At 42.5% G+C, this 27,640-nt stretch overlaps 1 protein-coding gene across 5 annotated transcripts in view; it reads right to left on the bottom strand.

The window, feature by feature from the left end:
• Positions 1-4,308: 4,308 nt before the first annotated feature.
• NTRK3 (neurotrophic receptor tyrosine kinase 3) overlaps positions 4,309-27,640 on the bottom strand; it is a 436,755-nt gene continuing 413,423 nt past the window's right edge. For 3 of the 5 annotated variants that reach the window (XM_088829672.1, XM_088829668.1, XM_088829669.1), the window contains exons 17-19: positions 23,332-23,373; positions 19,387-19,545; positions 4,311-14,317 (exon numbers count right to left, since the gene is read on the bottom strand). In XM_088829672.1, coding sequence (XP_088685798.1) covers positions 14,132-14,317; positions 19,387-19,545; positions 23,332-23,373 — 387 coding nt within the window. In that variant the 3' untranslated portion in view covers positions 4,311-14,131. Of the gene's footprint in view, positions 14,318-19,386; positions 19,546-23,331; positions 23,374-27,640 lie in introns of all 5 variants that reach the window. The other 2 variants (XM_088829670.1, XM_055417762.2) reach the window with 2 other exon arrangements.

Genomic DNA, 27,640 nt, shown 5'->3' with positions numbered 1-27,640 from the left:
GCCTGTTCTCTCCTGAGTCTTCCCTAGCCATCATCTCCATTGCTTCTGTATCTCTGTCTTAGATCATTTGCCCCACTGACCAATGGATCGTTTGTTTCCTACCAGTCAATGTGTAACTCCTTCCTCTCTGTTCTGAGAAAAAGGAATTGGTCTTATTAAACTCTGGAAGCTGTTGGTCATTCATGTGCATATTCTTTCTAAACAGGATTGTCCCTTGATTTCAATTGTAAAATAAAGCTCCTCTATTCTAAAGGACTCCAACAAAGGATTTTTGACCCAGCTCTCCCACCCCCCTCACATAAATAATCTAGAGAAACTCTTTCCATGACCTTTTTTGCATGGAAGCACTGGAATGGGATGCCCTCAAGAAGACAAGGAATATAGGGGAAGGGTGGGTTTTCCTCAGACCCATTCAAAGGTTCAAAATCAACTCCATTGACTTGGCTCCTTTGAGATGGTTCTGGTCTAGTTCTACCACCTCATTTATCCTTTAAAAGGAACCCTTGTGGTCTTGCAACAATAAATATTATGGATTATGCTAAGCAACACTGAGGAGAGGAGGAGAAAGTGAAGGAGAGGGTATAATGGAGTATTCAAAGACTTGGACGGGATGGTTCGGAAGCAATTGAAGTGGAATATATCTAACCTCTGTGAAACAGAAGACAGTATTTAAAGTGAAATTCTCAGTGACTTCTCTTGTCTTCCCAGTGTCCACTCTGACACGTGTGGAGAATGCTGTCAATTAGTTAAGAGAATGCAATGCTGCCTCTAAGATGGCAGCTATGTATGACTGTGCTATAAGACAACTATCCCACCACATAGCAAGGTGACAAAATGTGCTTCTGCTATGCATCTTCTCAGGGTAAGCCTTCAGTCTAACCTGACAGAAGGCTTAAGGAGCCATTTGCATCTTTACTATGATTGTTTAAGGCAAAGTTAGCTGCTGAACAGCATTCAGGATTTAAAGGTGGCTGCTGGCATTCAAAGCCATGCCCCACTGAGTGTTCAAAATGCTTAACAACAGCATCACTGGGCCCTTTTCTGTCTCAAAAGCTCATAGCTTCTGCTCAACTCTTGTGACATATTGCCTCCGCATATATATGGAGTAAAACATAGACTTGCACTTTGTGGAGAAATGGGTAGAAATTTTTTTCTAAGTGATTACCAATGAGAAATCCTCCATCTGGGAGTTTACAAGTCATTGGTGCCTAGTGAAGATTTTTTGCAGTGGGTCACCATGCCAAAATGTGTCCTCCACTGATTCCTAAGTGTCTTTCTTTCCACTCCTTTGAGCCAAGAGATTTGGGCGTGTTAGTCCAACACCTATTATTTATTAGCAGATTGAGAACGTGACAGAAAAAGGCTTGGAAATAAATAAAAGATGTGAGCACCTGATCTTAAGAATAAAGTCTTCCAGCTTGAGGTCCCAAAGGATGGAATTAAAAGAAAAACCCCACCCTTCTTTGGCTGGCAGGTAAATCACAATAGCAGGCATTGGTTCAATTGAGGGAGGTGTTTGCTGTCCTTGGTGCTGAAAACAAATACCCGCCCCACCCCCCCACCCCAAATTATTGACAGATGGGAGAAGAGAGAAATTCTGCCTAAGAAACTGAAAACTCTCACAACAGAGGCTGATTTTGGGGGACATTCAAAGCATGTTTAAAAACCTCTTCTTACGCCATTCCAAATGAAAACAGCCCTAAAGCAGCCCTAGTTTTCCCGTGGGACAGAGTTAACACACTGTCATAATACCTCCTAATACTGATAGGGTAGCTCACCCCAAACCACTCCCCATTCAGGCCCTATTGGTATATTTTCTCAGGCGAGTCAAAGATACTTAACTCTTAGAAAAGGAACCTATCAATAGGATGAAGCACTGGGATCTGCAGAAACTGCCTACTGACTGAGTCCTTTTCCTGATACCTTTAGACATAGGATATATGTGGCTTGTAAAGGACCAAATGCTTCTGAAGCATTTGGGTAAAAATTTGTCATATACGGAAACATAGGCCTCTGAATTCCTCTCCACCCCTAATTTTATTGTCACATTCTGAGAAACTGAGCAGAGCGTTTACTATGCTCAAGAGGAAGTCTAAACTCATAAACAACTACTTCCTAATGTTCCCAACTCCTCTGCCACCCAACACACACACACACACACACACACAGAGAGAGAGAGAAAGTAAAATCTAGTTGAGAAAGAACATGACTATTCCCTTCACAGTACACAAATTTTTGCCAGATAGAGCAAGACTGCTGCTTTCTCTCAAATTCAAACTGAGAATTTTCCTGTCCCAACTTGCCTTATTTTCATTTTATTTTGACAATACCCTTGAGCTCACCCACCATGGCCCACACACATAACCAAGAAGGGTCCCTGATTCTGTCTGGTAACAAAAGATTAACATGGGTCACTTGGGGTTGCCTCCAACTGCAATGGGCTTTGGGGAGCCTTTGCTATAGAGATGAATTATAATCAATTTTTTCCAGCCTTGAAAAGGAAACAGCCCAATGGCCTCAAGAAAGACTAAATTCTCAGAGAGAGGAAAGAAAGAAAAAAAAAAAAAACATTAAAATAGGTCCTTGTTGTTCCTGTTAACATATTAAATCAAATTTTCCATACCCAGTGAGTTATTTTTGAAATGATAGCTCTGAAATCCTTAAGTAATCAAACCTTGTCACTAGGAAGTTACACAGGGAAAGGGCTTGTTCAAGGCAGGCTGTGAAGAAGGTCAACTCCATGGGATTAGCAGAATGAATTATGGAATATCACCCTGAATCAGCTTGCCTTCTCCAATTTCACATCATAATTTAAAATCCTAGTCATAACCCAATTTGGGCTCTCATTTCAAAGTAAGCTGAAATGCTTTCTGTCTGCTGTACAGCTGCAGGGAAAAAGTCACAGAGACAGAGGTTCAGAACAAAGATGCTGCTTTCCTATCTAAGACAGGCAAACTGACCCTCAGGTAGAAAGAGAAGTGGGAAGCTGAAATGGTCTGAACTCGAGCAAATATTTGTGAATTTCTGGGATTTCAGGTCCTTAGTGTTATTGTGATTTCTCTCTCGAGTGAGAAATTCTTTAAAAAGAAGAAGAAGAGGCAAGCACAGCATTTAGTCAGTTGCATTGCAGCTGATCATAGCTTGGAGATCTAAAGGAAATTACATTTGTAAGATTTAACATACCAAGTTATCACCCTTACAAACGGTGGTTGGTTTTACAAACACCTGGGACCTTTTTCTTAAGGGGCTGTAAATGACATTACTATTGTAACCTTGGTAAACTGGCTTCAGGATGTATTGTCAGTGGTTTCATTTCCAATCAGATGTGTTTCTCAGTGGGAATCCCAATCACACCTATTTGGGAGTGCGCGAGGCTGTTAGAAATGTGGTCTGGCATTTGGTTTTCACTCTAGCATTTTTTTTTTTCCATCTTGAGGTTATTTCCATATACACAAAATGCTGGCCCCAGAATGAACACAATACTGTTTCAGGGTCATTATCACTTTGGGTGCTGTTCTTCAAGATTGGCTTCACTACCCAATTTATCAAGGAAACGTAATAGAGTCCCACTTTAAAAAAATTACATTGAAATCTACAGAAATCACAAAAGCAATAACAGATAATATAGAGTTAAACACAGCAGGAGATGTCATTCTGCTACAAAACATTCAGGACTCCAGACATGAAAACAAGGTCTACCATCAAAACTTTTTCAGTGACAAAGCCAGATGAGTAAGGCATCCTTCTTCTGCTTGTATTTTTGGAAAGGCATTCTCTGGTCTTCCAAGCTTGATGATTATTCCAAGAGTAAAATACCTGTGACAAAACTCTAGAAACCAAATCACAGGAGGGATTTAAGAAAGATACTCTTCAAAACACAGCACATCTCCAAAGGAACTCGCAGCCTCAACACCCAGGAAGGCTCTTGGCAAAACTCACTGTCCAGAGAGTGGGCTCTACTACTTGAGGTATCCCATGAAGCCCACAGGGTGCTTGGACAACTGTGATCTCATTTGGTGCAGACAGGGAGATGTTAGCAGCTTTCTTTTGTAGATGAAGAACCAGAGGCACAGAAGGGCTAATGATTTTTCCAAGATCACTCAGCAAAAATAGGAGCTTTGACATCCTCTGCCTCCTCCCTAGTCCTATGGTTGCCCCCCTACCCTATGCTACTTTCAGTCTGTTTAGTCATTTTATCATACACAGAATTTAAAATTGACTCTATTTTTCCTAAAAAAATGAACATAAAATAATTTAGAAATCTTATTGAAAATATTAACAGGGATCAAGAAAAGAAACACTATTAAACTATCCCCAGAAGTACCAGGGGAAAAACTATATCAAGCAAATAGGAATGTGTTTAAATGTGATGAATTTGCTTTTAATAGTTAACGTGGATAGTTAACTGTCGGTTCTCAGAGCCATTTGAGAGATAGAGTGGAAATATCTACTGATACTAGTCTCCCAGGTCCTGGGGTAATTTCTTCCACCTCATTGTTCCCTAAAAAGAGAACATGTTATCAGGTTCAATTCAGTTCTTAAGGTATAAGCCTTTCTGGTGCCATTACAGTAAAGATCTCATTTGATTGAAAAAGACTCTTTTATCCTCTTGAAGATTTGGATGCTGCTGCAAATCTGTGTTTCCATATTATAGCCTTTCCACTAAATAAATAAACATCTTGCTGACATGTGACATTCTTATTCTGTAGGGATATAGTACACCCATGCTGATAGGAGCCTAAGCAGGAAAAAAGAGAAGGAAACCATGTTTACCATTTATCAGTCTATTTAACAGCCAGAAAAATGACCAAATAAATTTGAAGGAAAAGCTGTTTGTGGCAAGGCAAGCCTCTTCAAACCAAGACAGAAGGAACAAATAATCCTCAAAAAGATAGAACAGGGCATTATCATAGGTTTGTTGTCCCAACATTTCTTGTGCAAAAGGGACTGATGAGGCGATAATGAGGAGCTAATCATTTGGTCAAATGAGCTGGAAAGAGACTGATGGCTGGGAGCACACTGGTTTCCTCTTCAGCAACCAAGTGTGGTTGATGCCCAAACTAGGAAAAAAGGGGATGGGCCGGTGGGGCTTTTTCTGACTTGGCAGAGATAGAGTGATAAGATAACGGGTAGTGGTGGATGGTACAAGTGTGGACTTTCAAGAAAATACAAAAAAAAAAAAAAAACTACAAGAGATGAACTGAACACAAGACTAAAGTGAGGCTGAATCTTCAGATTCAGGGGTATGTGCATTCTTGTTCTAGGGGAGGCCTGGAGAAGACATCCTTCAGTCAAAAGTGATCTGAGCAACAGATGAATTGAAGATTGACTTATATGCTGCCCATTGTGGACTAAGGACACTTACACATCAACCCAGAGAATTGAAGCAACTTGGGAACAATCACCCAGCCAAACTATTCCTAGCTGACTTCTAGCCCAGTGCTCTGTCCTTGTCCCCGGAACATCGAAATCTTCCAGGAAAGTCTACCACTTCCCCTCTTGCTCCCATTCCATTTGAAAGTTTGATATCTCATGGTTTCAGTCCCAAAATAGGTTCAGTAATCTGCTTGAACTAACTTACATTTATACTTATACTTAATTCAATATGTGCTATTCAGGCTCCAATCCAGTGCTTCTCTTCCATCCCAAAAAATTAAATAAAATCTGCATCAAAGTTCAGTTTGGTTTTATGTTTCTCTGAGAAGATAAATCCAACCTTTAAATGTGAAGGTTCTGAAAACTTAACATACAGTCTTCCTTGAAAAGGCCTTAATTTCATAGATGATCCATAGTGCAAAAAGTCTGAAAACTGAAGACGGTGTAATGATAATAAAATAAAAGGTGAGATATAATAAGTTTAAGAAACTTCAGGCTTGGTGCACACTTGTTTGCACATACATGTGCATGGAGATTTGTGGGAGAAAGACAAATGGGGCACACTGCTTGTTGGATCTTTTGGGACCAATAGGAGTGCAAAGGTATTTGTGTGTGTGTGCGTGTGTGCATGTGAACAAGATTAAGTAATAACACAGAAAGATGAATGCAGTTTGCCCTATATGAGCTTGAGCACCCAGAACAAAATGAAACACTGATAATTGCTTTTAAATAAAGTCATCAAGTCTGCCTCTTTATGGCTGTGACATTATTTGGCCCAGAAATCTATTTTCCCAGTCAATAAACACAATGTCCTTGACTGGCAACTTTCATTTCTTCTAAATAATGTCTAAGAGAATACAAAAAAATTCCTGTTACTCATATTAAAGATATGAGGCAAAGTGGGAAAAGCAATTTAAGGGAAAAACAGAAATCAGTAAGACACCAGGGAAATTTGTGGTCAATGAATCTACACTAAAGGACATTTCTCAAGACATTTGATGTGACAAGTGGCCCCCGGTTGTAGAGAAGTTGAGATTTTCACTTTGATGTTTCTTCTGGCTGCTGCACCCCTGTGTGGTTTCACATAGTGAATTAGAAAAGGTATGGGCCACTCTGGAGCCCATCACCCCATCAGGAGAGAGTGGGCAAACTAGATCCTAGTGGACAGCTGCATCCTTTGTCCCAAGCAGGAGAAAAAGGAGCTATGCTACCTCTTTTGTTAGAACCATAGGAAACACCTACCCAGACATACGGCAATACCTCCATCCATTAGAACCCTTCACCCCCACCTGACCAGCAAGCTGTAGTCAGGACCTGTTACATCTGAACCTGGAAATGCTAGAGAACTGGAGAGCTCAGAGCAAGTTTCATAGATGTGGGGCATACTAATTCCTTATGAACCATTTCACTTTGTGCAGCATAAAGATATGCCACAAAACTGTTTGTCATCAGCAGAGTGGCTGTCACGCCTTGATTTGAGGTCCCCTGAGGGGAAAACCAATACAATGACAACCACTGTCACTCCAACTGAGCACAAAGCCTGGTTCAGCACCATGGACAGAGAGAGAGAACGCGAGACAGGCCAAACTCCATCTCCTGGGATCAGATGGCATGGATCCATGGCTCCTGGAGGTTAAAAAGTCCACAGATGGGGAGAGGAGTGGGTGGGGAGTGGAGGGGCATGGTGTGGAGGGTGACCCACCTATGGTTCTAGATGAGATTTGCAGAGATCCACCGCATGCATCTCAATGTGCTCTGCAGTAAACTTCACTGCACAGAGGTTAATCTAGATGTCAACATTGTCTGACAGTGCTGAAATTACTCCAGGGCAGGGCTCCTTCAGAAGTCTTAATATAACAGTCAATTCCATCCTGCCTGCAGGAAATGAAAGTTTTCTGCTTTGTGTGCCGAACCATTCAGCGCCAATTTTCTCACTGTTTGAAGTCCAAACTGTTTGTGGGCCTGGGATTCACCTTATATTAAGACCTTCATGGAGTCTGAGAAACTGGATTGTCAGTCTTATGGAAGCAGGAGGATAAGAGCCAGAAGAAAAAGTTTAAAAAAAAAAAAAAGACAACAATGAAAGACGTTCTTCATCACTAAGATTTACTTCTCTACTGAGGAAAGCAGGCATCAAATCACTTGGACCAAGTTTATTTATTCACTCCAGAGGTGAGCTTAACGGAATCAGCTAATGTCAGGAAGCTGTGGAATGAAGATGGAGCATAAACACTTCTCCAAGAGAAAACGAAAGATGTCAGGAAACTATTCACCTGAGTATGTGCTACCTGTTAACACATTACAAAATTTGTTTTTATCATGCCCACAAACTCTTCTTAAATGAAGGAATAGCTACCAGATAGCTTAGCTACTCATATTTCTCATGGGCTTTAGAGATGCTGCATCCAGAAAAGTGCAGGGTAGACTGTGGATATCCGGGTGTTCAATCTACCTTCAGACATTCAGGAAGGAAATCTAAATTTGTCATCATCTAAACTGAGAAGAAACCAACTTCTCTCATGAGATGTAAAGCTGAAAAGCAAGATCTGAGTGACAGGCATTTCTCAGAAGGAGACTCCAACAGCTTTCTTCACCTATACTATGTTGACATGCCTTCTATTATAAACTTCTAGCTTTGTTGGGCATAAGTATCTCTTGCAAGCTCTAAGCTTGGGCCATGGCACTGCACATAAAGTATCATTTACCTTGGTGATTGGGAAAAATGAATAGAGCTCAGTCTCCTGCCTCCTGCTGGCTTAAGATACCACCCTCCACTGCAAATATCAGATCAGGTCTTGTTTTAAATTTGGAATTTAAAAAGGAAGTGGATTTTGAATTTTTCTTACTTGGGCCAAGAATTTCAAGTACTCTGATAGAGTGCCCCCAATTTCCTTGGGTCTCCTTGTGAAATAGAATAGTGTCTATGTTGGCATACCAAGACTTGGGTGGGAGGATCACTTGTTTGCAAAGAATTTGTATAAACAGCACAGGGAACTCTGATTTGGAGGAATGTACCAGGGAGGCAGAGACTCTGTCAGAAGCCAGGATACCATATTCTTTGGGTGAAACTGATTATTCTCACAGCAAAAGTCCTCATACCCCATGCAGGGATTCACAGATATTCACCACATCCACCACAGTCAGCAGTGCCTTTCAGAAAGAGCAATCAATGACCAACATCTCACATTCTCTCCGTCCCATTCCTCCCACAGATTGGTTTCACCTGCAGTGCTGGTGAATTCAATACCAGCCTGAAAACAGGACAAGATGTGTAGAAATGGTGAGTTCTCGTGTGATCCGTGAACCGGGAAGAATGATTTTTTAGATGCTTAGGATGTCATCACCGGCAGAATTTAATTCAGGGAGCCCCCAACAATCGAACTTTACAAGAGAACAGATTTTCCATCAGGACCTTTTTGAACATCGTTAGGCCAGTCCATCTCTAGATTTCTCATCCCTGAGACATGTAAGGCTCAAATCGATGAGGCTTGATGGAATCGACTTCCTTACTCCAAGGGGACCTCCACTGAAGTCTTTCCAGTGAAATATGTGGATATAAGCATATAAGGTATATAGGTCTATTCTCTCCATCAGTAGAAAAGGAAATGGCAACCCAATCCAGTATTCTTGCCTGGAGAATTCCAGGGACAGAAGAGCCTGTCAGGCTACAGTCCCTGGGGTCACAAAGAGTCAGACATGACTGAGTGACTATCACTCACTCACTCTCCTTAAGATGACTTAAGATGATTCCCAGTGATGTTAAGCAATCCCAAAACATGTTCTAAAGCCTATACTGATATCTTAATGATGGTACAAAATCTTGGAATCTTCCTTTGAAACCTATTAAATGTAGAAATAAAAAAAAAAAAAGACTGATATCAAAGAAGATATTGGTGCTCCAGGAACCAAAACCTTATTGGTTACAGAATCATTTTTTGCTCTAAGGCAACTGCTATGGACTCGATAGCAGACTGGCTCCCAGCCAAAGCTGACAATAGGCAGTCCTATTTGAGGGCAGTTCTCTAGACTGGCAGCACATGGGCTCATGCGACAAACATCTATAGATGTTTCTCTGCTCCAGACGCTGAGCAAAGCACAAGGAAGACCCCAGACCTCAAGACCGTCCATACTAACAACCATACCTTGAGTGAAAACTACTGCTGCTGTTTGGTTTGGAAACTTATGGCAAGGAAGTCGCTCATCACACCTGAATGGAGCAGAATTTTGATGAATAATCTGCCATTTAAAACACCGATGTCTTCTCAACGCCCTAGCTCCTCACAATAGCAGGTGAGAGTAAAGATCTCTTGAATTTTGACTCAGATTGCCAGCAACCTGTATAAGGAGTAAGCAGGCACCCTGTCTCCAAGTCTTGGAACAGTTTCTGCCAACTTTGGGTATGCTGGTGTTGAATGGAGTAGCATGACCAGTTGAGGGGACAGGTTGGTGAGATCAACCAAGGGCCAGTTAGCAGCCTTCCTTAAGAGTATGAAAATTGAGTCCTGGGCTTGTCTGCTTGACCTCCCTCCACCAAAAACCCCGAGACCTAATCCTCACTGAACCTGACTGATTAGGCTTCTATAATCAATATCTTAAACACTGATAACTCTCCCTCCTTCTCCTCCTTACCTATCTTTTAGTTTCCCTCTTATTTTTTAACAAGCAAGTCTAAAAAAAAAAAGTGTGAACATAACACAACATTTTTTAACTGAAAGAGACCTTAAGGATAACCATTCCAACTTTCTAAATGCCTCAGATGAGAAACGGGATAATCTGTGAGATTAGCTGACTTGGCCAACATCCCCTGAGAAACTAGAGCAAAGCCAGGAATCTCAGAGGTCTTTCCACCAATCCATGTCACCATCTAACTTCCCATGTATCCTGTGCTCTCCAGGCAAGACTGACCTGCTTTTGCTTCTGAGTTGAGTCTCATACAGCTCTAGAATTGGGCTGGCTGGCTATTCTACCATTGGTGTTGGTTTCTGTAGTATTTAGCACCAAAAATAGTTGCACTAGTGTATTCCGCAAAGTAAGCATCAGAGAAGAAAGAGAGCCATGGTCAACCTGAACCCAGAAGGACCAAGGAACCTTTGCCTCTCGTAGGAGGTCTCTTTCCAGGGATGATTTGCACACCATCTTCTGAGTGGAGGAAATATCAAGACTTTTGCCTGTTAACTAAACGAGGCTTAGTGATCCTCAAGATCCACTCAGAGGTCAGGGATGTAACTAGAGGACAGCATTGGGTTCACCGCCAAAGTCAAGAAGAACTGGAAAGACCCCTGGCTATGGCACCCTATTCCCAGGCGGGCATCTAACAGCAAGTCACTCACAGTCTGGGGGGGACCAGGTGAGGAGGCGTGGCAGGGAGACTAGCCTGGGGGACTGCGCGTGTCCACCACAGCTACAAAGGAGCCTGCATGATGCTACGCCCCTTCCCAGTCACTCTGGCAAGGACTTCTAAACTGCAGAGTTTGGTAGCGGGCCATTAGATTGAACTAGATGGGGGTGGCCATATTGGCTAATAAGGTGTCATTTCAAAACCCATCTAACGACCTCCAGCTCTTTAAAAATAAATAAGCAAATAAATAACCCTTCACCAGGGCTTTTTGAGTGTGCAGGGAGGCTAGGAGGGTGAAGGAGACCTAAAGTGACCTCGGGCACTTCAGCCCTGAAGCGTTGTGACTGCCAATGAGGAGAGGAGAGTCTTCTTGAAGCCACCCACGTTCAGAAGGATGAGCCCTCTGAGGCAACTGCCCCCACCCACTCAGGGTCTACAGAGGGCACCCCCCAGACAGTCCAGAGTGGCCCTGAGGAAAAGGACACAGAGATTTAGGGCTGACTCTAAGAATCTCAGAACAAAGAGGGGACCAGAGTTGAGCAAACACATCCTGCCTGTCACAGATGGAGACCCAGGGGCACCTTCTCAGTCCCGCCCCTCTACAGAAGGGAACACCTAGAGCCCCGAGGACCCTTTCCATTGCTGCAGCCCCATCCTCTGCCTCCTTCACTTTCCAAAAAGACTCTTGATGTTTGCTACCCACTGAGGTTAACAAGTCAACGTGCAGACTCTACACAGAGCACACAGCAAGGGCTGCGAGAAAGCAAGCCCTTCCCCTCCGAATCCTTCATCTCAGACTCTCACAGGAGGCAGCTGCCAACAATGGATGTGATGAGGGCATGACCCCCAGGCCAACCCAGAGGCCCGTGGGATTAGGACGAGGGAAATCTGACAACACCAGCCTCTGTGCTGGCAAAGGAGTTGCCTTCTTTCATCAGGCCAGCAGGACTCAGCACCCTGTATCGAAACTCTGCTGCATTCTGAATTCCCAGTTGCCCACTGATCCCTTCTCACCTCCCCATCTTTGAGACCACCGGAGACTCTGAGGTTCTAGGAACACACACACAGGAAGAGGGAAATCACACAGTGTATGTGTTGGGGGGTTGGGGATGAGGCAGCAACAGGAACCTTGGGGACTCATCTCTCGCTAAGAGAAACCTCCTCCCAGGACCTTCCGACCGTTCCCTCCTGGAACACCTGTCTTTCATTTAGCTAGGACCAAACCAGACTACGGAGTTCAACCCAACATCGGCAGCCCTGGAGTGGCCAAGGGGTCACTGTCATAGGACAGCACAGGATTCCTTTGAGGTGGTCCATCCCAAGAGCTCTTCTCAAAAGTCCTCGGGGAGGGGAGCACAGCACAGTGAGAAAGCCCACACCCAACTCTGACTCCCTCCCCACTCCTCACAGCCCACTCAGCAGCCTCGCCCATCCCCAAAGCCCACCTGTGCCCCATTGTCTGGGCGCTGCTTTTTTCTATCAGAATAAAAATACCTGTGGTTCTTAAAAAAAGAAGCAAAGCCACAAACACAGAATTCAGTCTCCCAAACCCCACGCAGGATGACTGTCCAGAAGCTGACCAGGACGTCCAGGCTGCAGATTGTCCCTTAAGCTGGCATAGAGGGGGCAGGTCAGGGGACCCGGAGATGCCAGTTGGGCAAAAGGCCAATCCATTTGGTAGCTCTGTGCCTGGGGCGAGGTGGAGGGGCCGGTGGCCTGGGAGAAGCACAGTTCGCCTCACCCATGGGAGGGCTCCCTGGGGCCAAGCTGTCAGTTTCCATGGGCCTCTTGGGGTCATGGGTCAGGCGGCCCAGAGACCCACCCCATCACGGTCCTTGACAGTGGCCACCGAGAAGGCAGTGATCTCCCTGGTGCTGGGGCAGAGGCAGCTGGCCCCAGCCCAGATGCTTCTTCGTTCTCTCTCCCTGGTCGGGGCTCCGTCCTCATTAAGATGCCCAGCCTGTGGCGGTGGCCATTGGACGCCTCCCAAAGCAGCCTCGGCCCCTCCCCCGCCCCCAGCCCACAAAAGCGATTCCTCAGCCCCTGCATTTTCACAGCAGCTCAAAGGCACATGCATCAATCCTTCCAGGGGCTGGAAACGTGAGGGGAATGCCAAGGGGCCAGGTGCAGGTGCCAAATAGATTCTTCCCTGCTGGCTCCTGCCCACACCATCGCCTGACTCTCTGAAACAAGCACTGCCTGGGCTCTGGCTGGACCTGGCCCCCTTTTCCAGCAGCGGGGTTTACCTGGGGCTTAACAGAGCTCCTGAGAAGTGGGAGCTAGAATCTAGAGGAGACAGGACAAGACACAGAGGGCCCAGAGGGGCGCACCTTCAATCACCTGAAAAGCATGAGCTCTCCTGCTGTTGGAGCCCTACTGTATCCACTTTACAGACAGCACAGGGGATGTCCAAAACCCCGCTTATCTCCCCAGTGGCCTGAATGTGGGAGGCGAGGCCGAGGAGTCTTTGCCTGATGGAAAGACAGAAGGCAGTGCCATGACAGGGTTCAGATTTCGGCTTTTAATTCTGTGGCTCTTTAAATCCAGAAAGTCCAGTTTTTGAAGTTCAGAGGATAGATGACACATCTCTTTCAGATTTAGAAAGGAAGGCGCGGTTTACACCCAGATGGATGTAGTCCACTGTCGCCATGGTTTCGTGTTTTGCTGTTGTTTGTTCAGTGTTTACCTGTAGGCGCCATTGTTCACTCCCCAAAGCATGAGAACTGTACTTTCTAGAAAGGATAAGTTAGAAAATCATCTGGAAGTGGTGGGGAGGAGGATGGCGGTAGAGACGATGGTCAGGGGAGGCGTGAAGTGTTCCAGCGGCCCCCGGTCTGGTGTTCTTTCCTTGCTGACCCTGTTGACACGGTCTGCCCATGCGCCTGTGTAGAGCTTGAGGCTAACACGCCTGTGCAGGTGATCATACCTATGCAGAAGTGATTGGCACTCCTCCCCAGCTCCTCCCATCCCAACACAAAGATTGTCTCTCTGCATCTTTAAGATCTTCCGCTCTCAAAAGACAAAGCTGAAGAAATACAGGCCACAGCCTACACCTACACAAATTTCCAATTGCGTTCATAATATATAAGATTTTCTGAATTGTCATTACAGTCTTGCGGTTTCTGTATCAGCAGCTTCTCTGTGCATTAGAGAAGAGGGTATCTCTCTGTAGATATGGATACATAGATAGTTAGATATATAAATATATATATATATATATATATATATGCCAAACTGCCTTACAGGGTTTTTCTCTTTCTTTTTCAGTGTTGTATGTGTAGCAGGCACTTGAGTTTATATGAAGATGTTTGCTTCATCGAGGATGGAAGAAAAGAGTCTGTGAGGTGGAAAAGAGGGATGGGGTGAGGCCAGGAGAGAAGAGGCAACAGAATATGGATTTGTGACCACCGGCCACTGCTAGCCAAGGATGTCCAGGTAGATGGGGGTGGCTTTCCCCAAAGCGTGGAGGATCTTGTAGATCTCCTTGATGTTCAGCCGCTGCTGTGGTTCCCTCTGCCAGCACCCCAGCATGACATCATACACCTCTTTGGGGCAGACTCGGGGCCGCTCCAAAACACGGCCTTGGGTGATGCACTCAATGACCTGGAAAAGAGGAGAGAACAAGGAAGTCAAGACCAACACTCAGCTGTGGCCCAGCGGCTCAAGCCCCGCGGAAGGCCACGACTTCAGTGATGCTCCTCAGTGAAGACTGGGCTGGAGATCAGAGTTGCTTGTGTGTCCGGGGCATAAGTTCCAAGTGCTAGGACCCAGCATTGGCTGGTTCAGGCCCCTGCTGCCCTTTGCACTCCATCTCTGCTTTTTTAAATTGGAGGATAATTGCTTTACAAAGTTGTGCTTGTTTCTGCCATACAACAACGTGAAGCAGTCATACACACACACACACACACACACACACACAAGGACTGCAGCCCTCCAAGTTCCCCTGTCCAAGGAATTTGCCAGGCAAGAATACTGGAGTGGGTTGCCGTTCCCTTCTCCAGGGGATCTTCCCAACTTAGGGACTGAACCCAGGGTGTGTATATATATATATATCCTCTTCCTCTTGAGTCTCTTTCTTAACACCACCGTCCTGCCCCTCTAGGTCATCACAGAGCACCAGGCTGGGCGCCCTGTGTTATATAGCAATGGCTCACTAGCTATCTATTTTACACATGATACTGTTGAGAAACCTGTATGCAGGTCAGGAAGCAACAGTTAGAACTGGACATGGAACAACAGACTGGTTCCAAATAGGAAAAGGAGTACGTCAAGGCTGTATATTGTCACCCTGCTTATTTAACTTCTATGCAGAGTACATCATGAGGAACGCTGAGCTGGAAGAAGCACAAGCTGGAATCAAGATTGCCAGGAGAAATATCAATAACCTCAGATATGCAGATGACACCACCCTTATGGCAGAAAGTGAAGAGGAACTCAAAAGCCTCTTGATGAAAGTGAAAGAGGAGAGTGAAAATGTTGGCTTGAAGCTCAACATTCAGAAAACAAAGATCATGGCATCTGGTCCCATCACTTCATGGGAAATAGATGGGGAAACAGTGGAAACAGTGTCAAACTTTATTTTGTTGGGCTCCAAAATCACTGCGGATGCTGACTGCAGCCATGAAATTAAAAGACGCTTGCTCCTTGGAAGGAAAGTTATGACCAGCCTAGGTAGCATATTAAAAAGCAGAGACATTACTTTGCCAACCAAGGTCCGTCTAGTCAAGGCTATGGTTTTTCCCGTGGTCATGTATGGATGTGAGAGTTGGACTGTGAAGAAAGCTGATCGCGGAAGAATTGATGCTTTTGAACTGCGGTGCTGGAGGAGACTCTTGAGAGTCCCTTGGACTGCAAGGAGAGCCAACCAGTCCATTCTAAAGGAGATCGATCCTGGGTGTTCATTGGAAGGACTGATGCTAAAGCTGAAACTCCAATACTTTGGCCACCTCATGCGACGAGTTGACTCACTGGAAAAGAGTCTGATGCTAGGAGGGATTGGGGGTGGGAGGAGACGGGGACAACAGAGAATGAGACGGCTGGATGGCATCACCAACTCGGTGGACATGAGTTTGAGTGAACTCCGGGAGTTGGTGATGGACAGGGAGGCCTGGCATGCTGTGGTTCATGGGGTTGCAAAGAGTCGGACACGACTGAGCGACTGAACTGAACTGAACTGAATGACAACATATATGTCAATTCTACTTTCTCTGTTTCTTTAAAAGTCCTTAACACTGGGACCAACTGCCTAATTCACCACTGCCAAGCTGGGTGGCCAGAGAACATCAACTGGCCTCATAGGATCTCAGGATCCTTACCTGTAAGATGGGTACCATCCCTTGACCAACTCCTTTAAGGACCAAATAAGGAGGAAAAGGGATTGTCTGACTCAATATACCAAAGGGGAGGCCACAGGGAGGGGCAGGAAGAAAGTAGATAATGTATAGTTGGACCATCCCCAACTGGCAACTCAAGACCATGCCTGTAATTTGTGGTTGGAGTCCAATTCCTCAGAGTGACTTCTTTGCTGCCACTGTGAATTTTTAAGGTTCCATCTTCCAGTTCTCAGGTTATTTGAACTTCTTCCTAACTCTCACTATGTAACCTTGGGCAGTTTACTGATTCCAAACTACAGTTTCCTCATTTGAAGAAAAATTGTGATGATAAAAACACACAGAATTGTCTCTGCTGCTGCTGCTGCTAAGTCACTTCAGTCGTGTCCGACTCTGTGCGACCCCATAGACGGCAGGCCACCAGGCTCCCCTGTCCCTGGGATTCTCCAGGCAAGAACACTGGAGTGGGTTGCTAGGCAAGTGCTTTCCTGGTGGTTCAGTGGTAAAGAACCTGCATGCCAATCCAGGAGATGCTAGAGACTTGGGTTTGATCCCTGGTTTGGGAAGATCCCCTGGAGGAGGGCATGGCAACCCACTCCAGTATTCTTGCCTGAAGAATCCCATGGACAGAGGAACCTGGCGTTGCAAAGAGTTGGACACGACTAAAGTGACAGCATGCATGCATTTCTAGTAGAGAACGTGAAAAGTATTATTGGGCTGGCCAGAAAGTTTGTTTGGGTTTTTCCTTAGGATGCAATGGAAAAATCTGAATAAACTTCTTGGCCAGCTTCACATTTCCCCCTGTTGTCCCCATTAGTCTGTCTGTAGTCTTTTTTACTTATTCATTTATTTTTGCTTTTTGAATGTGCCGCATGGCATGTGGGACCTAGTTCCCTGACCATGGATCGAACCCACGCCCCCTGCACTGGTAGATGGACTCCTAACCACTGGGCCAACAGGGAAGTCCCTGTATGTGTAGCTTTTGTCTCCCGAGGCTGCCCCCAACAGCACCCTGTCTGCAGTGTAGTCTCACGTCTCTCTGGGGCAGCTTCTCAAACAATCCCCGTGTCGGCACTTTCTTGGTTCTGGCCCTCCCAGTGTGCAAAGGCCCACGAGGCTCTGTTCCTAGCCAGTCTGACAGACCTCCTGCTGCTCACGTTCCCTGCTTTCATCTGAGCCTCGTCTCCATCCTCTATTACCTTCACCCACGTGAAAAGGGCTCTAATGGAAACTGAAGGAGTGGCTGCTAGTGCAGATATTAAAAGCACCGGGATGTCTCCTCCTCTCCAGATTGCCAGTTTGGTAGAGAAATTCGTGCTCGGTGACTTCTAGGACTTGATTGCTGGGGTGGGTGGAGTGGACAAGGTAACTGGGGGCGGGGGGTAGGAAGCCCATCTTCAAGGCCAGTGCCTGACTAAGGAGTGTCAGAAATGACCTTGTTTGCAATGCTGAGGCAGGCTAGGTATCCAGGACAGATTGTCTGTTGAGACCAATAGAGGCCTCAGCCCACAGTCCGCTTTCCACTGGAGCCACCAAACTACACGGGGGCTGTGATCAGGATGCTCTGTATGCCTAAGTGCATGCAAATGTGCCAGGATGCCTACACATGGATATGTGTATATGCGTTCATGTGTGTGTGTGTCTGTGTGTGTTTACCACCACCCCCTACTCTGGAAAACAATACTTTGGTGTGTGTATATCTTAGCCCCTCAGTCATGTCCAACTCTTTGCAGTCCCACAGACTGTAGCCCACTGGGCTCCTCTGTCCATGGAATTCTCCAGGCAAGAATACTAGAGTGGGTTGCCATGCCCTTCTCCAGGGGATTTTCCTGACCCAGGGATCGAACCCAGGTCTCCTAAGTTGCAGGCAGTTATTTTTACCATTTGAGCCACCAGGGAAGCTTATGAAGCACCAAAACAAATGAGTTTTGATATACACACTTTCATTTTTTTTTTAGAAAAGGTTGTTAAAGTGTATTTTCCTGCTTTGGGAAATGTCGTCAGGACCCATTCCATTTCCAAATGATAACATATTATAAATTTAAAGAAATGTCTTCTTTTCAGCCTTTGATATTCACTTAATTAAATGGTCAGGGTACAGGAAAGCCAACATGAATGTAGCTTCCAAAAAGAAAGACACTTTCTGGAATATTCAGATAGGATTCTAATATTAAAAGGTCCTCATGTTCATGTTTTCCCAGAAAACAGACCATAGACTGCAAACTTTTATAGGTCTGCTGGCTTGGGAGACCCAGCCCTTTACTGTCTACAAACTGGACTGAGCTCCCTGGGGCGACACAAGTCACTGAGAAGCATCTTGCCCTGGACCACAGCCCAGGCCTTCTCCAGGCGGAAGCTTTCACCTCCGAGACCAGGCCAATCCACTCCAGAACCCCAAGCAGCCCCCCTTCCTTTGTCTTGAATTTCAACAAGTGTTTGTGTGAAAAATACTGAGTTAATACAGTCTAATGTGCTTCAGAAAATGCCTGGCTTTAAATGTGAGCTTTATTCAATTTGATGGCTAAATGCATAATGTGTATATTACTACATTTACTATTATGATTCATCTTACTCCCGGAAGTCCACACACAGCTCTACCAAGTACGTGAAATTTGCCTTCCCCATTCACGTTGCAGCACATCTCTGGGCCTGGCCTGCCTAAAGCCTCTGGGGACCCAGATGATCTGGTGTGCTTAGGAGTAGGTGTTTCCACAAGACAGCTCAGTTGAAAAACCTCATAGTTGTTTTCTGTTTTCACTTTCTGTCTTAGTGAAACATTTGTGATTTTTTAAGGGTAGCAGAGCAAACAGAACTGTGCCTTGCATCTCAATTTTTACATCTGATTTCATGCTCTCTTGACAATCACAGCACATTTCCTACAGCTATGCTTTTTTTCTTTTTCCTATCAAGAAGGTCTCTCTCCTGCTTCTGCCGACATTTGCTCTGCTAGCTTCAAACCCCACCCAGTGTTTTGCACACTCTTGTCTAGGTGCTGGCTTCAGGTATCTTTTATCAGCCTCCCACAAGTCAAGGTTCCCACCTGCCCCTTTCTTTCCTTTTTTTAAACTTTTGTTTTTTACTGGGGTATAGACGATTAACAATGTTGTGACAGTTTCAGGTAAAGTCAGGCAACTCAATCATACATATGCATGTATCCACTCTCCCCCAGTCCCTCCCATCCAGGCTGCCCCATAACACTGAGCAGAATTCCTTGTGCTGTACAGTAGGTCCTTGTTGGTTATCCATTTAAAATATAACAGTGTGAACATGTCCATTCCAAACTCCTTAGCTATCCCTTCCCTCCACCCCATCACTCCTCCAGGCATCTGCCCCCTTCCGTACTTCTGTGTTTGAGAGCTGGAACCATGGCTGCTTTCCGTAGGTGAAGATCTCCCAGAGAATCACCCCAAAGCTCCACACGTCACTCTCCGTAGTGAACTTCCGGTACATGATGCTTTCAGGGGGCATCCAGCGAATGGGGAGCATGGTATGTCCTCCCACCTAAAAGGGGCCAAGACAGAAGCACACACAGAGTGACCCAATGACCAGAATCAGTTGCATCAGCCTGCACTCTTCATCTGCAGATGCCCTCTTGATGCATCTTATTCTAAGATAGCCAAATGGGATGCAACTTTTGTGTTGAAGGGCCAGCAGAGATGCTGACCTCCAAGCCCTAGGATGTTAGAGGCAGCTAGGGTAGCAATTAGAGATCACACTTAAGGGAAGGTAGGCTCCTTGGCATGGAAGGTCAAGAAAGGTTACAAGATGATTTGAAGTGGGAGAGAGGGACTCAGATTTTGGTACTACAGTCAGAACTAACCTTAAGAAGGAGTCCAGAAGGAAGTCGCAGAATCACTGAGCAAGGCTAACAAGTCTCAGAGGATTTGCAGACATTAGGTTAGACTCCTTGGCCAAGGAGGTTAAGGCACAGTGTGGTCAATGTGCACCTAGTCTGTAGAACTATGGCTTTAGCATTTATCTGGCAATCTTGAATTTCTCACTGTAACTTAGGGCTTGGAGAGAAGGGGATAGGGAAGTTCAAAAGCATGAGTGATCACATGCTAATAAGAAATCAGGTGGACTACAAGTGAGTTCACAACCATTCTTAGCAAGATTGCAAAAGCCAGTAAGGAGAGTGTATTTTAAAGTAACCCGAGGAAGACATTGGGCTTCCCCAGTGGCTCAGTGGTAAAGAATCTGCCTGCAATGCAGGAGACGCGGGTTTGATCTGTGGGTTGGGAAGATCCCCTGGAGAATGAAATGGCCACCCACTCTAGTATTCTCACCTGGGAAACCCTAAGGACAGAGGAGCCTGGCAGGCTATAGTCCCTGAGGTCACAAAAGAGTCAGACACGACTTAGTGACCAAACAACAACAACAATAACAAGGACATTAGCCAGCTGTGGATCTACTGATCTGACAGTCCAGGATATGAGGAAGCAACTGACATTCAGGCTTTACTTTCCTGAGAAAAAAGAGTAGGGAAATCCTCACTGCCCAGCAGGTTAGAGATATTATTAGCATAAGTGGAAGAAAATTCACAGCGTGTTTTAGAACTCACAAACTAACTGCATCATTCATAAACAGAGCAGCAGAAATTGGAACTTCTGGCTAACACATGAAACTTGTTAGAAAACTGTTTTCCACTGATCAAAAAAGAGCTCTCTGTAAATGAACTATTATGATGAACAATGAATTGAAGCTCTCATTTCTATGATGGGCCAGTTGTAGGAATTATAATCATAAACACTTAAGAAAGAATGAGTTGCTGAAGACGGGCAATCTTGTTACTAAAAAAAGAGATCATGTTTGCATTATCCACAAAGTATTTTAGAAGGTAAATAACAATATGGATTTGCAGAAGTTGTTTTCAACCTGGGGTTTTATAATCAAGACAGTTCTGCATCAAGTTTAAAGACAAATTAAGATGTTTCTTTCAGATAAGTAAAGACGCAGAGAGTTTACCACTCATGGCCTTTCAGAAAAATAAAGCAGAAAAATTAATTGATGATGTACTACAGGGAAATGAAAACAGAATCTAAAATATACAATGAGTTCGAACATAACAAACAGTGAAAAGCAAATAAGCCACAGAAACACAATTTAAATCGAAATAATGGTCAGTACTATGTTAGTTAAATGTAATATAATTACTAATAAAAGATTTCTGTAAGACAGATATAAAGTAAACAATACCACTAATAATGCTAATAGTAATATCATTGCTACTATTAACAATATTATGGAATGAAACTTTTAGATAATATTAAAAATTGAAGAGTAGATAGGGAAATAATTAAAAGTCCAATAAAAACTCTGCAAGGGAAATGATAATCTTCAACTGTTGTAACAGTTTAACTTTAAATGTGCTTGCTAAAATATTAATGTAGCTGCTAAAAGAATAAAAACAATACATATGGTTTCCAAAGCAGTTTCAGGAAAATAGAACCAAAAATCACTAACCAATACAAAAAGACCACAAAAAGAAGGAAGGATAGTGGTGACTAGCAAGCACAAAATGAAAAAGAACTTTAAATTACATCACTGTAAACAATGAGAACTGATAGGGTATACTACCTTTTAAATAAAGAAAAGAGTTATGTTAAAAAACCAAGATGCATGTTATGTAGAAAAGACATGTTTAAAAGGATATAACAGAAAATATTGAAAATTTTGAAAGAATTTAAAAACAAAACAAACAGCAAAAAAAAATAATATATGATGTGCATAATACTTAATACATTGATACATAAAATAAAGGGCAAAATATAATTGAATTGATATTATAACTTGAATAGATAATGTTCAGTATCTGTAATACATATGAAAATACAATCCATGTATAAAGTATATTGTATATATGCTATATAGTAAATGTAGAATATGAATGTACATATGAAAAAATTTCAGAAAGTCAAGAATTAATGAAGACAAAGCGATCTATATTATATCTGAAGGTGATAAAATTTGCCATTATTAAAAAATCACAAACATTTTTACTCAAATTAACAGCAATAAAAATGTATAAAAAATAAAATAGGTTATAAATAAAAGAAAACTGACAGTTACAATTACAAAGGAAAATAAAAACACTCATTTTGCAAAATGACAGATCAAAATACAACAAAAATAAAGATGCATTTAAAAAATACAAATAATGAGTTTTAATTGATAGATATGAGTGATATATGTATCTTTCAGCCTCCTTAAAAAGTTGCATATTATTTCCAATTATCTAAAATGTGATTACAAAAACCAATCACATGTTACCCCAAAAAGAAGTCGGAAATTCCAAGAGAAAAAACAAGGTAAAAAATAAAAGAAGAAAAGCTATTCTTTCAAAAGATGGCAAAAAACTACCAACATCCTTTCCTAACGGTTCTAATTTATTAGTAATAGAAGGTAAACTTCCTGTATTTAATACACTAGATATCATATTTACTGATAAAACATTGAAACTATAGAAGGTGTTTTCTATTACAGATTTGATGCAAAACTCTGTAAGTGATCCTAGCCAATACAATAAAGCGAGAATAAAAACAAGATAAAAATACTGAAAAGGAAGAGTCAAAACTACCATTGTTTGCATATGATATGACAGTTCAGTTCAAGACAATTAGCTATAAAACAATTAGAACCATTGTGTGATTTAGTAAGCTACCCAGACATAAAATGAATATACAAAGATCAAGTTACTCTCACACACCAGTAGCAATGACTTCAAAATTCAGTGACAATTAAACTTGTTTGTACAATAGCAAAAAGAACAAAAACCAAAAAAATGTTTAAAATTCCTAAGTATAAACCTTAGCAGAAAATTTATAAGGTCTATGTAAATATAACTATTAAAAAACATAAAAGAAGATCTGAAGACATGGAAAGATGTGTCTTTTCCTTGGATAAGAAGACTCAGTTATAAACTTCTCATTCATCCCAAAATTAATCTAAAAATTCAGCACCATCTAAATAAAACCCTCAATGGCATAATGTATGGAAACTAACAACACAGTACCAAAATTCATCATTTGATTAAAAAAACTAAGGTATACTTGAAATAGAATAACAAGGGATATTTGCTCAATCAGAAAAACACAATATCAAACTACAGGAATGAACACACTGGGTTATTGGCATAGGAATAGACAAATTTCTTTGATCAATGGAACAAAGTAGAGTCCAGAAACAGACTCACGTATCAATACTGGAATTTAATAAATGAAATGATGGGTTAGTAATCAGTGTAGGGACAATGAACTATTCATTTAAAAAGTACAGTTAGATACCTACCTCACACCATATACAAAAATCATTTCCAGATGGATTAAAGAGCTAAACATAAAAAACAAAACAATAATCATATTAGAAGAAAACTTAGAAAAGTATTTGTATAACCTCAGGAGAGAAAGGCCTTCCTAAATAAGACACATGTTCAAGAAGCCATAAAGGACAGAATTCAGAGATACCCCTGGTAAAAATTAAATACTTTTGCATGGCAAAATACAAAATAAGCATAGTTAAGAAACAAGTGGCATATTTGCCATATATGTAAGAAGAAATTAAAATCCATACATTATAAAGTGTTTTCTTTAAATTAGTTAAAAACAAGAAATCCAACAGAGAAATGAAGAACAGATGATTTACAGAAGAGCTACAAATGGCCACAAACACATGAAGAGATGTGAGTTAAAGCAGTAAAGAGACACGTTCTTTATCATGTGGGGGAAATGAAGAGGCTGGTACTAGCCAGTGTACTAAAAGCCTGAGGAAAGAGTTGTTCATGGCTAAGATTGGGCAGCCTTTTCAGAAGGCAGCCTGGCAGAATATGTCTGCCCTAAAGATGTTAAGTGTCTTTTAATTCAGCAATTTCACTTCTAGGAGTCTTAGAAAAATACTTGCTTATATCAGCAAAAATACTTCGTTGAAGATATTTTATTTCATTGTTTTTAAGGTCAGCAATTTGTTCATCGTTAAATGTATATGCAGCACTTAAAAGGAATGTAGGAGAGTTATGTCCTGTGGTATGTAAATACGTCCAGGATATATTAAATGAAAATGTGAAACACTGTAAATATATAAAATGTGTATGCATAAGCAAATATATTAAAAGGCAATAACGTATAAGTCTGTCAGTTCAGTTCAGTTCAGTTCAGTCGCTCAGTCGTGTCCGACTCTCCGCGACCCCATGAATCACAGCACGCCAGGCCTCCCTGTCCATCACCAACTCCCGGAGTACACTCAAACTCATGTCCACAGAGTCGGTGATGCCATCCAGCCATCTCATTCTCTGTCGTCCCCTTCTCCTCCCACCCCCAACCTTTCCCAGCATCAGAGTCTTTTCCAGTGAGTCAACTCGTCGCACGAGGTGGCCAAAGTATTGCAGTTTCAGCTTTAGCATCAGTCCTTTCAATGAACACCCAGGATTGATCTCCTTTAGAATGGACTGGTTGGACCTCCTTGCAGTACAAGGGACTCTCAAGAGTTTTCTCCAACACCACAGTTCAAAAGCATCAATTCTTCGGCGATCAGCCTTCTTCACAGTCCAACTCTCACATCCATACATGACCACGGGAAAAACCATAGCCTTGGCTAGACGGCCCTTGGTTGGCAAAGTAATGTCTCTGCTTTTTAATATGCTATCTAGGTTGGTCATAACTTTCCTTCCAAGGAGTAAGCGAAAGCATAAAAAAAGGCCCAGAAAGATAGTCATTAAGCCAGTGATTTCCTCCAGGAAGGAAAAGTGAGAGAACTGACCAAAAAGAAAACTCCATTTTTTCTCTATTATGTATTTCTATGCTGTCTGTTCATGAGCATGTACCACATTTGAAACTTTTAAAACAACGAAAGGAAAAAAACTAAACATATGACTAAAGGAAAACCAGTGGACCCAATTTATTTATGTTCTAAATCAAAAATTTTTTTGAGAAAAAGTAGGTTTTTGATAAAAGCTAGTGAAATGGCTTATTGTACCTGGTTTCTTGAATGAAAAGGAAATGAGGTTAGGAATATGGGAACATTTCTCTTGATGTGAAATGGTAAATACTGGATTCTTACAAATTGATGTGGGCTGTTTGCCTCATTTGATGATTCTATGCATAACCCAGAAGAGCCATTTCAAATTGAAATTTCCAAATCTACCAAAAGAGAAATCTGAGCGCCTTGGTATAAATTTTGAGGAGTTTAAGTCTCTGGACCGAAAATTATCAGAAAGGTATTAGTTGGTCACAGAGATACTGCTAAGAAGAATTTTATTAAGATTTTCACTGGGTGGCATCACCAGTGTGGGTGAAATTTATACAGCATTCCTCCAGAAGTGGACTGAAATATTTCAAATGGACTGTGATATAACAACAACAACAACAAAAGCAATAAACTGGAAGTCAAAAACCCTGGGTTCTGAGGTGACTTTTGACAAACTCTTAACCTCTTTGAATTTCAGTTTCCTCATCTTCAACATAGGAGTTAAGCAACAGCTGTGTCTAAAGTGAGATGATATATTCAATATATAGAAACCCACCAAGCATCATGAAATACAACCGTATACACATAAAATGCAGAGACTGTGCCCTGTGTGTGTGTGGTGAGCACAGGACAAGCCTGATTTCCTAGACTGTCCACATTTCCCATAGATTTGCCTAGACTATACTGATTTTCCTTCAGAGCTGCCTGCATTCCTGTATCCTTCTCTCATATGAGAGAGATCCACGCTGGGAAAGTTATTGGTCAAATCCTTCCTGGGCAAATATCCCCATGATGAAACCTAGCCAGGCAAGCAATGGGATAGATTAATAATTTTAATAAGAACAACCCTAATTAATAGACACTGACTATCACTGGGTGTGATACTCACTGGATGTAACACACCACTTTATGTTACACACATTCTGCATTTAAGCCTCTCTCTCATACTGTGATCCCCATTTCACAGATGAAGATAAGGTAACTTGCCCAGGCACTGCCTGAGAAATTCTAGTTAATGATCCAAGCTCTCAATGAGATACACTAAGAATCTGAAGGCTGAGCCTTTGAACGGGAAATATACAGGAATAAGGCAAAAATTTCAAGGAATGAGTCAAGAAATAAGTCCTTGGAGATCTTTGGATTATACTACCTTAGATAACTCTTCCACCACTTCTATTATCGTGGATTCAAGCTGCTTGTCAGCCTGACCTTCCATCACAAATGTCCCTTTCACCTTAGGATGTCAGTGGCCACTAATGATCATCGCCGAGATCCATTATTTCATTAGTGGCTGCAAAAGGGTGACATTCTAATTCTAGCATTCCCTCTGCATATATCAGCTGGAAATCTTCCATGAATAAGAACTTTCCTACGTTAACGACTAGTTACACTGGTGACAGTTTATATAGAAACTCCTTTTATCTACCAGTTTTCAGAATAATGAGTTCCTTCTCTGTGTGTATGTGTTAGTCGCTCAATCGTGTCTGAATCTTTGCGACCATGTGGACTCTAGCCCGCCAGGTTCCTCTGTCCATGTGAGTCTCCAGGCAAGAATACTGGAGTGGGTAGCCATTCTCTTCTCCAGGGGGTCTTCCCGACCCAGGGATCGAGCCTGCATCTCCTACGTTGCAGGCAGATTCTTGACTGTCTGAGCCACCAGGGAAGCCCAAGTTTCTTCTCTAGCATCCTCTGAATGTGACCAGTGAGAGGCTTGTTTTGTTTAAGCGTGTTTTTGAGAAGCATACTTAACTATTTGTGCATGTGTGTGTGTGTTTACACATTTGAAGTGTTTCAGTCAATTATAATTTCTGTTTTTGATGCTCGCTGTTCAAACTTTGGCCAGTAGCAGCCTCTTCAAGCTGGCATGTTTCACCAAACCCAGTGGTCTTTGATAGCATTCTTGCCTTCTGACATGAAAAAAAAAAAAAAAAAATCCTAGGCTCATTTTGTCCACTTGCTGTCCTGGCCCTAACTCAGTTATTTTTTTCAAGGAACCTTGAGTCCTTTCAGTGGACAATGGAATTTAGGGACCACATGATGGAAGCCAGGATTGCTCACCTCTGTTGGGTTGATCAGTATTTATTTATAGGTCCTTATAATGGAAAACACTAGGAAAATCTTTCCTTTAAAAGGAAAATATATCATGAGTTCATATTGATTTTTCCAACTCAAATTTAGGATTACAGAGTTTTACTTAATTTTTTTAGTTTTATATTTGATGGGGTTTTTTGCTGAAAATATTGATTCTTACATTAGTAATATAACTTATTTTCTTTATCCTTATATATATATGTATTTCAAATTCAGCTCAAGATCATCACCAACAACACGATTCCTGAAAGCTGTCTTTGCAGTTCTTCTCATCTTTAGGATGTACACACTAGGGACATTTCTAAGACATTGTTGTGTTTTAAAGTCACAGGAAATAATTCCTTTCTGAGTGGCCAAGTCACCAACATAATGTGCAGGTTTATTTGTTTCATTTTGCTTTAGATTTTTAAGAATTGCTTTCCTTTTTCTTTCCCATTCAACATAATATTTTGTAACAATGCAAAAGCCATTACATGATTTTAAAGTCAAACCCAAATCAAGGCACAAGAACCTAAGTCTAGTTTCATCTCTGCTCACTCCCTCCATC

Source organism: Moschus berezovskii, chromosome 21 (assembly GCF_049115385.1).
Source record: "Moschus berezovskii isolate FMDL1 chromosome 21, NW_MosBer_1.0, whole genome shotgun sequence".
NCBI classification, from domain to species: Eukaryota; Metazoa; Chordata; class Mammalia; order Artiodactyla; family Moschidae; genus Moschus; species Moschus berezovskii.
This window is presented reverse-complemented; position numbering and strand designations above follow the sequence as displayed.